We start from the raw sequence: 15,118 nt of genomic DNA on the forward strand, positions 1-15,118 counted from the left end.
TTCAGTTATAGACGATATATGAAACATGTATACTTACTGCATTTGAATCATTTAAACCATATGTGATATAAACACCTGCACGTGTGTTTGAAAAAACAAACGCTTTGATTTTGACACCCCAAGAAAATCTTCCTAGATCTGCACGTGTTCAGAGTAAGAGCCGAATAAACAGCAGCAGAAGCTGATTGATGAACAGCTGAATGACATATCAGCTGTAGCTGCAGCATCTGCACAGAGTTTGATTGGCTAACGCTGATTTGTTTGTTTTTTTAAACAGGACAGCAGAGAGAGAGAGGAGGAGATGAAGAGTGCAGCAGAGACAGTGAAGAAGAGGTGAGCATCTGACAGAGCAGAGCCAGTTTAAAGGAGCCTCACAAGCTCACACATGACAGCTTCATCAACATGGAGCTCTGAGTGTTTATTAAAGGATCATTGGACGCTCTGACACAGCTGACTGCAGCCTTTAGCTGTGAGCACACAGTGTCTCACATTTACATTCACTTCCCTGTCAAACTCAGTAACTTTAAACAGCTGCTGTTATCAGGTGAAGATAGCAAAGCTTTCAGGGCTGAGCCCCAGTGTTTCAGGATAATGGCCCCAGAGACCACAGTCACATATGTGGGGAAGGATTTTAAGTTTAAAACTTCCTTTAAGCACTAACAGCAGAGACGCACAAAGTCGCAGACAGGGAACAAAGTATTTTAGGTTTGTATTGTCAGATTATTTAATCATTATACTGAACAAATATGTGAAAAAGTAAAAACCTCTATTATGACGAGGTTATCACTACATTCACATGTCGTCGATGTGTTCTTTCACACAGATCAGTTTCAGTGTGTGTGGCCCGTACACTAAACCATGACACAAATTCATATGATGTGACACCCAGACTGTGTTCACTGTTTCTTTTGGTAAAATCATCTTCTCGTGTTTTTATAGAAAGATGATGGAAGAACCTAAAGAACAGCCAGCCAAAGCAGCTCCATCAGCAGGTAGGAGATCAGTGCTTTGTATGATGAGACGTATGGATGTATAGACTTCAGGCAGATTCTTTTTTTGTAACTGTGATAAGTACATAAAATTCACGAGTTGTAACCTGTCCTAATCTTTGCCTTAAACTTTCTGTGGGACATTAATATAACATGAGAACTTCCAGTCTAAGGAGTTTGGCAGAGAAACAACTGGACTTTTTTGTACTTTGAACCCACATATGAGGTTAAAACGATGCCACCTTAAAATGAAACTGAAAAAATATTGAAACTGAAACAAATGTATTGAAAGTGAAATGATAGTGAAAAAACATAAATATAGAAATTTAAAGAAAAAACTCACTGTTCATGTGGTTTTCACACTTACAGTGGGGCAAAAAAAGTATTTAGTCAGCCACCGATTGTGCAAGTTCCCCCACCTAAAATGATGACAGAGGTCAGTAATTTGCACCAGAGGTACACTTCAACTGTGAGAGACAGAATGTGAAAAAAAAATCCATGAATTCACATGGTAGGATTTGTAAAGAATTTATCCGTAAATCAGGGTGGAAAATAAGTATTTGGTCACCTCAAACATGGAAAATCTCTGGCTCTCACAGACCTGTAACATCTTCTGTAAGAAGCTTTTCTGTCCCCCACTCGTTACCTGTATGAATGGCACCTGTTTGAACTCATCATCTGTATAAAAGACACCTGTCCACAGCCTCAAACAGTCAGACTCCAAACTCCGCCATGGCCAAGACCAAAGAGCTTTCGAAGGACACCAGGAAAAGTATTGTAGACCTGCACCAGACTGGGAAGAGTGAATCTACAATAGGCAAGCAGCTTGGTGTGAAAAAATCAACTGTGGGAGCAATCATCAGAAAATGGAAGACATACAAGACCACTGATAATCTCCCTCGATCTGGGGCTCCACGCAAGATCTCATCCCGTGGGGTCAAAATGATCATGAGAACGGTGAGCAAAGATCCCAGAACCACACGGGGGGACCTGGTGAATGACCTGCAGAGAGCTGGGACCAAAGTAACAAAGGTCACCATCAGTAACACACTACAATGGCAGGGAATCAAATCCCGCAGTGCCAGACGTGTTCCGCTGCTGAAGCCAGTGCATGTCCAGGCCCGTCTGAAGTTTGCCAGAGAGCACATGGATGATACAGCAGAGGATTGGGAGAATGTCATGTGGTCAGATGAAACCAAAGTAGAACTTGTTGGTATAAACTCAACTCGTCGTGTTTGGAGGACGAAGAATACTGAGTTGCATCCCAAGAACACCATACCTACTGTGAAGCATGGGGGTGGAAACATCATGCTATGGGGCTGTTTTTCTGCCAAGGGGACAGGACGACTGATCCGTGTTAAGGACAGAATGAATGGGGCCATGTATCGTGAGATTTTGAGCCAAAACCTCCTTCCATCAGTGAGAACTTTGAAGATGAAACGAGGCTGGGTCTTCCAACATGACAATGATCCAAAACACACCGCCCGGGCAACAAAGGAGTGGCTCCGTAAGAAGCATTTGGAAGTCCTGGAGTGGCCTAGCCAGTCTCCAGACCTCAACCCCATAGAAAATCTGTGGCGGGAGTTGAAAGTCCGTGTTGCTCGGCGACAGCCCCAAAACATCACTGCTCTCGAGAAGATCTGCATGGAGGAATGGGCCAAAATACCAGCTACTGTGTGTGCAAACCTGGTAAAGACCTATAGTAAATGTTTGACCTCTGTTATTGCCAACAAAGGTTATGTTACAAAGTATTGAGTTGTATTTTTGTTATTGACCAAATACTTATTTTCCACCCTGATTTACGAATAAATTCTTTACAAATCCTACCATGTGGATTCATGGATTTTTTTTTCACATTCTGTCTCTCACAGTTGAAGTGTACCTCTGGTGCAAATTACTGACCTCTGTCATCATTTTAGGTGGGGGAACTTGCACAATCGGTGGCTGACTAAATACTTTTTTGCCCCACTGTACATCGTTTTTTTCCACGTACAGTTATTTTTTCAGCTTCAATTAGTTGGCACTGCTTCGGCATCTGAGGGTGCGCTTGAGGGGCGGGGCTTCAGAGCCACATATATGAGCCACATATGTTTGCGCACATTATATTGCTGACCAGTGACTGTAGAAATCATGGACGACCTAATATCTGCAGCAGCCGCAGTCATGAAGAAACTTGCGTATCTCTGAACGGCACATAGAGCGGGGACGCTGAGAGGAGGTCCAGCGTTTAACGACTGTTTCAAACTGACAGACTCAGGTGTTCTTCAGTGTCTGCCTGACAGAAGGACCTGAGAGCCGCCACAATATTTTTGGTAAGTGAAAGGTGTTTGTAAGCTAATCTGTAGCTAACATCCTTAGCTAGCTAGCTAAGATGGGCACTCGGCTATCGGCAAAACTTGTTTTGTAAAGTTTGTTTAGCTAACCCGTGCAGGTGAACGAAATGAGCAGAAACGCACCGGGCTGCTCAGTCAGTAACTAACCACAGTTACTGTACTTTTATTATGAGTATTACACTGTAAGAGCAACAGGCTGCACTCTGCTGCAGCTCCTGTGCAGAGCTGATTATTCAATATGTGCAAACAGCAGCATGTTTTCACTCTTTTGCCACATCTGTAAGGATATTAACACATATTTTAAAAAAGGCTTGCACTTCAGTAACCCCTCATTAATCATTAATTACAGATTAAATAGCAAAGCCTAATATTTATGTACTCAAACCAAATACTTCTGCTTGGCAGCTTAAGTTAAAATGTGTGTTTCATTTTTCCTCGGATTACATTTTTAGCACTGACTCTGTGTATTGTTTTTACTAAGTTTGTTTCAAATATTCAGGTTAAATAAAACAGTCTGAATCATTCTTATTGAGGTAAGTTCACAAAGTTACATGTGCAGTACAGCTTACATCCTTTGAGAGGGAAAAAAGCATTAATATTTGTTATGATACCTCTGTATGTTGGTGACCACGGTGCAGCAGCAGACTGAACCAGGACTGAAACCTGCTCCGTCTGCTCATGTATGCAGATTCACATTCACAAAGCACCAACAACTCAAAGGTTAACATTATATTGGAAAATCTGTTGGTATATACGGCTCTAAGAAATAAACAGCTCGTATGTGAGCAGAGCTGAAGAACTAAAGAAATGTAAGAGAAGAACTTCAGATCCTGGGTGTGTGAGGACAGAAGGATCAGCTCTATTTCAGATTTGAGATAAACTTTATATTTCAGTTTGTGATGGTTCTGTTCTCTTTGTGATTGCAGGAGCTGCCCTCAGATTCAGACCTCAGCACCACCCAGTGACAGCAGACAGATCATCCAACATGTTCACATGTTAACTGCAGAATGAACTGATGCAAACAGTGCAAAGGTTAAAGCACCACATGTGCTGTAGTGAAAGCTGCAGCTGTTTTATGGATAAAAACAAAGTCAAAAGGATTAATCACCCCTGTATCATATGAATGTTGGGTTTTTCTCTGTATCTGTTATTGTACGATCTACTGTACAATATAAAGCACCTTCAGGTGACTGTTGTTGTGATTTGGCGCTATATAAATAAAATTGAATTAAATTGAAATGTAACTGTGTCACAATATATCAGCATTAACAGGACCTCAGCTTGGTGTTTCACAAAGCTGCTGATCTCAGACCTGGGCCCTGTTTCAGGAAGCCGGTTTAGTGGAAAAACTGAGTAAGTATACCCTGAGTTAACGAAAACTCTGGTTTTTCAGTTTCACAAAGCGAGTTCAGCTGAAGCCTGAGTGAGTCACTATGACGACACACGCCGTGAAGCTAACCTGCCCCCTAGCAGGTTTACTACAACTAACCCTGACTGTCTCCGCCCCTTTGTCAGAAACCTGACAGTAGGAAGTGTCAGACATGGCGTGTCCCTTCCTTGAAGAGCCAGTAGATGTTGAAGCCCAAATTCTCCGCAGAGCTCTCCGCCGGGAGAGAGTGATCAGAGCGCGTTTGGACATTTTATCATTTCCTGATGATTTTCTGTGCGAACGTTACCGTTGTTCAGCACAATCTATAATTTATTTGGATAACATCCTCAGGCCATATATTACGCATGTGACACATCGCGGACATCCTCTCAGTTCTGTACATATTATTTGTATTGCACTTCGGTTTCTTGCAAACGGGAGCTTTCTGTATAATATTGGTGACGCTGAGCACGTTTCCAAGGCTACCGTCTGTCGGGCAGTCAGGAATGTTACAGTTGCACTGAAACGTCTCCTGCACTCGTTTGTGGTGTTCCCCGGTCATAGACCCACAAGATTTATCAAAGAGGGATGCCACAAAATTGCAGGTATCAGGATGACCAAAACTTAATTTATGATGTGGTGATACTTGGACTACTACTTAAATTTTACATTTATTTTCAGGGTTCCCAGGCGTGATTGGCTGTATAGATGGCACTCACATTCCAATCATTGCTCCTTCAGTAAATGAAGGAGACTATGTGAACAGGAAGTCCTTCCACAGCATTAATGTACAGGTACATAGTTCCCTGTAGCATGTCAAACTAACAAATTATTTCATTATAGTAATGGATGCTAATTTGTGTTCTCTGCACTGTGAAGATCATATGTGATGCTGCCAACATTATCACAAATGTGGAAGCCAAGCGGCCAGGCTCTGTCCATGACTCACAAATATTCCGTGAATGTACACTGAGCACAAAATTTGGACATGGTGAGTTGAGAATACTTTAAAATATATAAAGACCAATTGCTTCAGGGACATTTGAACTGAAGTGTACCCTTCTGTCTTAGGAGAGTTCACTGGCTACTTGCATGGTGATAGGGGGTATCCATGTTTACCCTATTTGCTTACCCCTTACCCTGACCCTGAACCGGGCCCACAGCAGCGATATAATCTGGCTAATTGCAGGACAAGAGCCAGAATTGAAATGACTATCGGAATGCTTAAGGCCCGGTTCCAGTGCCTGCAAAGACTCAGGGTCACCCCAGAAAGGGCATGTGACATTATTGTGGCATGTGTGATTCTTCACAACATTGCCACAATTAGAGGAGAACACTGTCCTTCTGAACCAAACATCAGCAGTGATCCAAACCATGAACATCCTGACCCTCCCACGGACATACAAGATGGAAGAGCAGTCAGAGACACCATATGTCACAATCATTTCTTTTGACCCATCACCTCAACATGTTGAAAGAAGAATAAACAGATTTTTTGTTCAACTGGCTTTATTGGTCGCCTGTATTTCCTGTACACAAAGTATTAAAAGATGTAAACCTCATAAAGTGTCTCTGTTGCTTCCTCCTCTGTAACAGCTGTCAATGTTTCTTCATTATTTTCCTGTAGTAAAGAAATAAACAACATTGCTGTTCTACTGTAAACTCATATAATCTGTGGAGTATTACTCACAACTGCATGTTGGTCTGGCTCAACAGGAGGCTGCACCAGATGCAGTACACCACCACCATCAACTGATAGAATATGAGGTCTATACAGGTCACTTATAACTTACAAGGGACCAAATGGCAATTAACAAACATACCAAGCACCTTACACTTCATTGTCATTATGCTCTCAAAGACAACCAAGACTGAGGGAAGGCAAAATCAGTAGGAAAATAACTTCACTACAAAATAATCCATTATGGTAAAGAGTTTATCAAATGAATGAGCAGCACTGCAAAGGTGACTGTGAAGAAAGGATGTATGCACATCATGTATTATTTTGAATTTACCCCTTATGTAGGCACTTGTGTCTTGCGGGGTTATTGACTCAGAGGATGTCCCCGCAGAGATGCCTTCGGCCACAGGGCGCCCACTGTTTTGGCTGAGAGCCAACTGCTCAGCCTCTGTGAGTGGTGGTGGTGGAGGACCCCCACCTGTTTTTCGGGCCTCCGCTTTTTTTCTGTTGGCTATAACGGGTCACATTTGAGCATACAGAGTAAGCAAATATGTACTTGTAATGTGCTCAGATAATTTCAATAAGTGCTTACAGAAAGAAAATTAATGTAGCCTCTAACTGCAATTGATTTACATGGGACAAACAGACCAAGCACTATGGCTCATAATACAATTACACCTTACCTGTTTGGACTATATTTTTATATTTCATTTTTACTTGCTGCCAGGAACGTTTGGGGCCTGTTGGGTTGCACCTGCGCTCACATCACATCACAAAATAAAATGTATAAAATAACAAATAAAATAACATATGATAAAATAACGTGTTAAATGGGTGGAAATCCCTAGATCAATGTTTATATTAACACTCACGCATTGACTCTGTCGGCTATGTTTTGCCATGCATGCTCCCTTTCTTTTGCAGCTGTAGCTGTGTTACTTTTTTTCCGCAAAATTTGCATGTTATCGGCATATGCTGCCATCAGAATTTCGGCCTCAAGCGCTGTGAAATACATTGACCGCGCCTTCTTTCCCTCCGTCTCCATGGTGACTCGCTTAATCTGTGCTCCGCTTATCAGGGCTTTATGTATCCTCGTCCGCGCGCTTCACTTGGGGTTAAAGCAACTCCGCGTTGACTGAACTACTTGTTATCAGCCTTTCTGAAACCGAATATTCCGAGTTGGACAGTTCGGGGTTACTCAACCGTGAGTGTCGTTTTTCACTCTGAGTTTTCCAAACCGGCTTCCTGAAACAGGGCCCTGCACAGCTTCCGTTTTAAACACTGAATGTACTCAGCTGCATGAAGAGCACGTTTGAGTTTCTCTGACACAATTAAATAAAAACTGATGAAGGTCAAAGGTCGTCACTTGTATGTCGAACTACAGACTTGTCATCTGGAATTCTTTCACAGTTTTTTATTTTTGCCAATAGTTTGTTATTTACCATAAAGTGATTCAGAGTCATTTATACCAGAGTAACCATAGAGGATAATATATTTTTAAGTATATAACTATCCACAGGACTGAATATAATATCTCTAAGTAAAAGTCCAGAGACTCTGAGGATTATCCAAGTATTTATAACATTACACAAAGCAAAGCTCAAAAAGCTGCTGGCCCTGATGCATTACAGGGCATGCTTGCCCCCCCACACTGGATCCTCACCAATTTGTCTATCAAATCAATGGAGTACAGAGGATGCTGTATCCACAGCTCTTCACTGTGTACTCTCACACCTGGACAACAAGAGTACTCATGCAAAAATACTGTTAGTTGACTTCAGCTCAGCATTCAGTACAGTTCTTCCCTCCAAGCTGATCACCAAACGTGTGGATCTTGGACTCAACAACTCCATCTGTACCTGGATCATGGCTCATGGACTTTCTGACCAACAGACCTCAGCATGTTAGGTCAGGCCATAACAGCTCTACCACTGTCACACTCACACTGGCACTCCACAGGGCTGTGTGCTGAGCCCGTTCCTCTATGACTGCAGACCTTAGTATGCATCCAACTCCATCCTTGGACGGGTCTCCAGCTTCAAGTTCTTGGGGATCCACATCTCTGAGAATCTGTCCTGGTCAACTAACACCTCCAGCCTGGTCAAGAAGGCCCATCAGGGCCTCTTTTTCTTTAGGATACTGAAGAAGAATCAACTTCCACCGCTGTGTGATAGAGAGCATCCTGACCAACTGTGTCACAGTCTGGTGTGGGAACTGCTCTGCTGCTGACCGCAAGGCACTGCAGCGCCCAACACATCACAGGGATTCCACTTCCTGGCATTGAGGATGTCCGCAAGAAGAGATGTCTACGCCGAGTATGCATCATTCTCGGACTCCTCTCATACTGCCAATAAACTCTTCCAGCTCCTCCTCCCCTCCAGGAGGCGCTACAGGAGCCTTCAGACTAAAACCAGCAGGTTTAGGAACAGCTTCTTCCCCACAGCTGTTACCCTACTGAACTCAGTCCCCGCTGAGCCTTTCCATCCACACTCACCTAACCCTTCTACACTCCTCCTCCCAGTGACCATGATCCTTTCATTATCAACATTCACCACGTTGGTTACTGCTGTAGTTTTAGGACACTGACATGGTGTAGTCCAGGGGTGCTCACACTTTTTCTGCATGTGAGCTACTTATAAAATGACCAAGTCAAAATGATCTACCCACTACAAAAATCCAAAACATATACTTATTTATAAATATATTGAGGATTCTTTATATCTACAATGTATATACATGCATAACCGCAATATCCAATATTTCACAACACAATTAACTATGTAAATTTTTTGTCATTACCTGAGTTTACTCTGATGACTTGCACTGAATTGAATCAGCCAGGGATGCATAGTCCGGACAGTAGCTGCTGACGGCCAGGTTTAAGAGAAAAAACCGAGAGCTAAAAATTGGAGTTAACTCGCTGACTAGCTTGTCAGTTTTACTACACTTCGCGCCGCTGTTTGCGCATGCGCAGCGACCTAAGCGTCAGAAAAAAATCTGATGTCATCTGACTGGCTTCCCTGTATCAATCAAGTGACGGGATGGATGATAGGCTGGCATCTATTTTTTTAATGCCATGCGATCTACCAATACTACCTTTGCGATCGACTGGTCGATCGCGATCGACGTATTGAGCACCCCTGGTGTAGTCTCTGTTATAGTGCCTACACTGTTATAGTCTGTTCAGAGAGCTACGCTTCCACTACTGTAGATATTTTCATAGCACTCTGTAGATCTGTTTACCTCACAGTGCTTCATCTTTATATATGTATATTTGTTCATAGTATACCTGTATACCTGCCCGTCTGTATAGCAATACAGATCATCTGTGTATCGGTTACAATATTATTTTTCAGTTTCAATATTTTCTTCAGTTTCATTTTAAGCTGACATAATTTTAACCCCACACATCCTAAAATTCAGTATTTGTTGATGAGATGATGAAGTGTTAATTCAACAAAGTTAGAATATTTTTCACATGATGTCGACTGAGAACCATGTTTATGTCTCTTTCTTGTTTCTGTAGAGGAGGAGCTTGCCAGGGTGCGGTCAGCCTTTGTCTGGAGGGTAACAACAGAAATCCTCACACAGCTGCTTGAGGCCCTCGTATGTGACACTGTCTTAAATGAGTTGGAGAAAGAATCGATACTGGAGAAGAACCGAGCCAGAGCAGATAAGGCACGCAGCTTCATCGACACAGTGAGGAAAAAAGGAGACAAAGCATGCAAGATAACAATCAAACATCTTCAGATCAAAGATCCTTCTCTTTTCTCTCAGCTACGTTTATACTCTGATCCATCTGCTCAACAAGGTGAGGTCATGTATCATATACCATGAATAAAAATGGTCACCTTGCAGTTTGTTGAGATGTGAAAGTGAAACCTCAGAATTCACTGTAAGAAAAAGGAGAGGGCAAGAACGTCATTCTACGACGAATGTTTGGATTTGTTACATGCCTGCAAATGTATTTTCTAAACTACATGGACATCATAAACCTGTGAAACTACTTAGATCTAATGTGAGCTGTATTTAATTAAACACAAGTGTTCTTTACTTTTAAAAACCATGCAAACTGATTGCCTTAAAGAAGAAAAGCATGAGTCATTTGACTTAAATGCCACATTTTTATATAATCAAGTTCAAGTTCAAATTTTATTCATCACCTGCAGTGTCAGGTTGCCCTGCAGTGGAATGAACCCGCCCCCCGACCATACACACACAACACAGACATCACATGGGGATACAAGTCAGAGAACGTTGCATTATAGAAAAAACACTGAAATCTACACTACAATGGGAAAGTACAAGGGGAAAAAAGAGACCTCTGCTCATGCTGGGCTATAGAGGACAGCATGAGAACAGGAAACAAAAAAACTCCTCTGCACAGAAAGCACATAAATGTCCACAGTACAACATTATAGAGCACGTGACCAACAACAAGGTTGGTTAGGGGATAAGGAGTAATCCCAGGCAACACAGCAGCCGTCCTGCCACTGCGCCGACTCTCCAGCGTGGGCCCAGACCCGCCTCGTGTTCCCAGGAGGCAACAAGCATCGAAGGCATTGGAAGGGGAGGGGGGATGTGTGAGTGCTTATCAGTGTAAATGTATGTGTGTGCGTGTCCATAGTTCAGCTGAGACAGTGTCCTCCGCCCTATCAGGCTAAGTAAACAGTCTACCAGCCAACCCAGGTGGCCTTGCATGGAATGGGAAGGAACAGACTCAACACAGTCGTTATCAGGGTGTTTTTGTTCAGCTCAGGCCTTGAGCCCACAGCTGGCGCCAAAGGGGTAGCCGCATTATATGATTTGTGATTTTTCTTTTACAAACAACTCATGAGAATTTCAAGCTGTTTTTAACACTCCGACACCGACACTGGTCTCTCAATCTCCCGCTGGATAGCTGCGAGCCTCTCAATTATGTTATTTACCTTCAATTCTGTGGTCTTTTCAGGCTTTTGCTCACAGAGCAGATTCTGAGACTTCACGACCGCAGCCAACTGATCCGCGATGTAATCCAGCTTCCGCCCCAAGGTGTTGTTCCGAGTGGATTCTTCCTTGATGTAATCCAATATACACTCAGAGGTGTTATTCTGAGCCTTCACTGCAGCCGTTAGCGCCTCCAAGCTCTTAACCATGCTGCATTCACTGAGCCCTTTCTGAGAAGCCGCACCTCGTCCCATCCTTTCAATCCCAGCGGGCAGCCTTGTGGGGGTTTGAACAGCCGGTTCCGCTTTCTTAATTCTCCGATAAACCAGGGCCAAGCCAGCTCCGATCAGCAAGAACCCTGTTATCATGGTTCCGAATAGGTACATATCTTCAGCGTCCTCGATCGACAGTCCCGCCAGGCACACGATCCTCCATGTCTGCCACTCGTCCATCGTGTATCCGGCAGGGAAAGTCCCTCCAGGGCACTCGGGCTCTCCCGAGCCCAGACAACTCGTTGAGAAAAGGGTGTCAATAGCATTCAGAGACCAGTTGATCAAATCCATAATTCTCTTTTAGGTTTTTAGACACAGACTGTGAGAGAGTGTTCCAGGGAAGTGAAATACACATGAGACAAGACAAAGACACAAGAGGCTAAGCAGGGAAGATAAGGGGAAGGAGAAGAGGAGAAAAGTGCGACTGCCTTCGCCAAGAGCCAAACGAGAAGGAACATGTTTAGTGTGGCCAGAAAGGGTTTACATTATCTTTCGCCATTGTAATTTACGACAAGAATTAAATGTGAATTACTGAATCTCTCTCAGATGCTTATTTAAATAACATAGCAGTGTTGTTATTTTTGGTGACAAAGTTTGGAGAAGAGGCACAGAAAGCAGAAACCTGTTTAGCCTGCACATGTTGGCATCAGGTACATATGAAAAGCTGCAAAGCAATACAGATGTGTAGGTTCAAAACATTTAATGTGGCTGTTTTCAGGAATTACATTTAGGAATTCCTGTAGCCCCTTTTTTCTGGTTTTCTGGTAGAATAAGTATATTAAAAACTAAAACGTATGATAGGCTCAACAAAGGACAAAGTACGTCAGATAGCTCCTTCAGACCAGATTTGTACTTTTCCTTCTTTTTTCCTTTTTTTGATTCAGATGCTCTTCAGAAGTGTCAGCCTAAACTTAAGTCTAAGCTGAAGAAGTTCCAGCGTGTGTTTGAGGGCATCGCTAAAGCAGGAAACCCAACCCTCCTGAATCAGATCTACACAGAGCTCTACATCACAGAGGGAGGGACTGCAGAGGTCAATGATGAACATGAGGTCAGACAGATTGAAACAGCATCCAGGAAACCACACAGACCAGAAACAACCATCAGACAAGAAGACATCTTTAAAGACACACCTGGAAGAGATGAACCAATCAGATCAGTGCTGACAAAGGGAGTGGCTGGCATTGGGAAAACAGTCTTAACACAGAAATACAGCCTGGACTGGGCTGAAGACAAAGCCAACCAGGACATCCAGTTCATATTTCCATTCACTTTCAGAGAGCTGAATGTGCTGAAAGAGGAAAAGTTCAGCTTGGTGGGACTTGTTCATCACTTCTTTACTGAAACCAAAGAAGCAGGAATCTGCAGCTTTGAAGACTTCCAGGTTGTGTTCATCTTTGATGGTCTGGATGAGTGTCGACTTCCTCTGGACTTCCACAAAACTGTGACTGATGTTACGATGCCCACCACAGTTGATGTACTTCTCACAAGCCTGATCAGGGGGAATCTTCTTCCCTCTGCTCACGTCTGGATAACCACACGACCTGCAGCAGCAGACCAGATCCCCCCTGAGTATGTTCACAGGGTGACAGAGGTCAGGGGGTTCACTGACCCACAGAAGGAGGAGTACTTTAGGAACCGATTCAGAGAGAAGGAGCAGGCCAGCAGGATCATCTCCCACATCAAGACATCTCGAAGCCTCCACATCATGTGCCACATCCCAGTCTTCTGCTGGATCACTACTACAGTTCTGGAGCGTGTCCTGAAAACCAGAGAGGGAGGACAACTGCCCAAGACCCTGACTGAAATGTACATCCACTTCCTGGTGGTTCAGGCCAAAGTGAAGAAGGTCAAGTATAATAGAGGACGTGCAACAGATCCACACTGGAGCCCAGAGAGCAAGAAGATGATTGAGTCTCTGGGAAAACTGGCTTTTGATCAGCTGCAGAAAGGAAACCTGATCTTCTATGAATCAGACCTGACAGAGTGTGGCATCGATATCAGAGCAGCCTCAGTGTACTCAGGAGTGTTCACACAGATCTTTAAAGAGGAAAGTGGACTGTACCAGGACAAGGTGTTCTGCTTCATCCATCTGAGTGTTCAGGAGTTTCTGGCTGCTCTTCATGTCCATCTGACCTTCATCAACTCTGGACTCAATCTGCTGGAAGAACAACAGACAACCTCCAAGAAGTCTGAAACAAGAGAATCTGCAGAGAAACACTTCTACCAGAATGCTGTGGTCAAGGCCTTGCAGAGTCCAAATGGACACCTGGACTTGTTCCTCCGCTTCCTCCTGGGTCTTTCCCTGCAGACCAATCAGACTCTCCTACGAGGTCTGCTGACACAGACAGGAAGTTGCTCACAAACCAATCAGGAAACAGTCGAGTATATCAAGAAGAAGCTCAGTAAGAATCTGTCTGCAGAGAAAAGCATCAATCTGATCCACTGTCTGAATGAACTGAATGATCGTTCTCTAGTGGAGGAGATCCAACAGTCCCTGAGATCAGGACGTCTCTCCACAGATAAACTGTCTTCTGCTCAGTGGTCAGCTCTGGTCTTCATCTTACTGTCATCAGAAGAAGATCTGGATGTGTTTGACCTGCAGAAATACTCTGCTTCAGAGGAGGCTCTTCTGAGGCTGCTGCCAGTGGTCAAAGCCTCCAACAAAGCTCTGTGAGTAAACATGAACTCATCGCTTCATTCTTAAAATCATGGGAAATAAATCAGAGGTGCTCAGTTCAACGAACACTGCCTTTTAAGAAAAATTAAAAATAGCACTTAGTCAAATATGATACTTTAAATATTTCTCTCCAGTAGGACATGTCAGCATTTCTGAAATATTTTTGTCTTCAACTCGAATCAAAGCACAATCCAGATCCAGCCTATAAGAACATGAGCTCTGATCCTTCAGCCCCTCTGACAGGTTTATTATCCTCAAGTTGTTCACTTGTCTCCAACAACCAGGAGTCTAGCTCTGTTTTTTAAAGCAAATACTTGAGCTACCAGACTGCACCTACATCGTTTTCAGATGTTCTTATTTTAAGGTCTGGTTTGTGTCTCATCTTTATTGCAATCCCCCATGTCTCTCTGTTTTTCAAATATAAATCTGTTACCTCGGTGTGGCCAGAACAACATGGTGAACCCAAAATACAGACAAAGGTGAAGGAACTGAATATTACTAGACGTGAAGGCTTTATTTACACACAGGAACTTGACACTTGGAATTTTTTAACATGAACTGTGAACTATGGCGGAAGTCAAGCACTTGAAGCTGTGAGCATGAAGTGGGCTCTATGGTAGGTTTCCGGAAATGGGTCTTGGTAGATGGTAATCTGAGTCACTGTAACAGAGGTAGAGCAGCATCAGAAAGATCACTGGTGGAGGTTACAGTAAGTGAACGAGGTTATCTTCAATGTCTTATTTGGGGTTTCTGTAGCTCAGGAGGTAAAGCTGGTCTGATCTGACCTACTGATCAGAAGGTTGGTGGTTCGATCCCTGGCTCCTCCAGTCTGCATGTCAAGTATCCTTGGGCAAGATACTAACCCCAACTT

General features: G+C 43.3%; 2 protein-coding genes across 2 annotated transcripts in view; one reads left to right on the forward strand and one right to left on the reverse strand.

Moving 5' to 3' along the window:
- Positions 1-277: 277 nt before the first annotated feature.
- LOC146606843 (protein NLRC3-like) overlaps positions 278-15,118 on the forward strand; it is a 46,723-nt gene continuing 31,882 nt past the window's right edge. The window contains exons 1-4 of the mRNA XM_085349231.1: positions 278-333; positions 940-992; positions 9,899-10,183; positions 12,455-14,240. Of these exons, the coding sequence (XP_085205357.1) occupies positions 302-333; positions 940-992; positions 9,899-10,183; positions 12,455-14,240 (2,156 nt within the window). The 5' untranslated portion in view covers positions 278-301. The remainder of the gene's footprint in view (positions 334-939; positions 993-9,898; positions 10,184-12,454; positions 14,241-15,118) is intronic.
- Positions 11,128-11,861, reverse strand: LOC146606844 (uncharacterized). Its single transcript, XM_085349251.1, has 2 exons — positions 11,245-11,861; positions 11,128-11,146 (listed from the first exon to the last, which is right to left on the reverse strand). Exons 1-2 carry the CDS (start codon positions 11,859-11,861, stop codon positions 11,128-11,130), a joined length of 636 nt encoding a protein of 211 aa, XP_085205377.1.

This window comes from Diplotaxodon limnothrissa, unplaced genomic scaffold (assembly GCF_057381915.1).
Source record: "Diplotaxodon limnothrissa isolate DT_005_m unplaced genomic scaffold, D_limnothrissa_male_GT1.1 unmapped_scaffold_4, whole genome shotgun sequence".
In the NCBI taxonomy this organism is placed as follows: Eukaryota; Metazoa; Chordata; class Actinopteri; order Cichliformes; family Cichlidae; genus Diplotaxodon; species Diplotaxodon limnothrissa.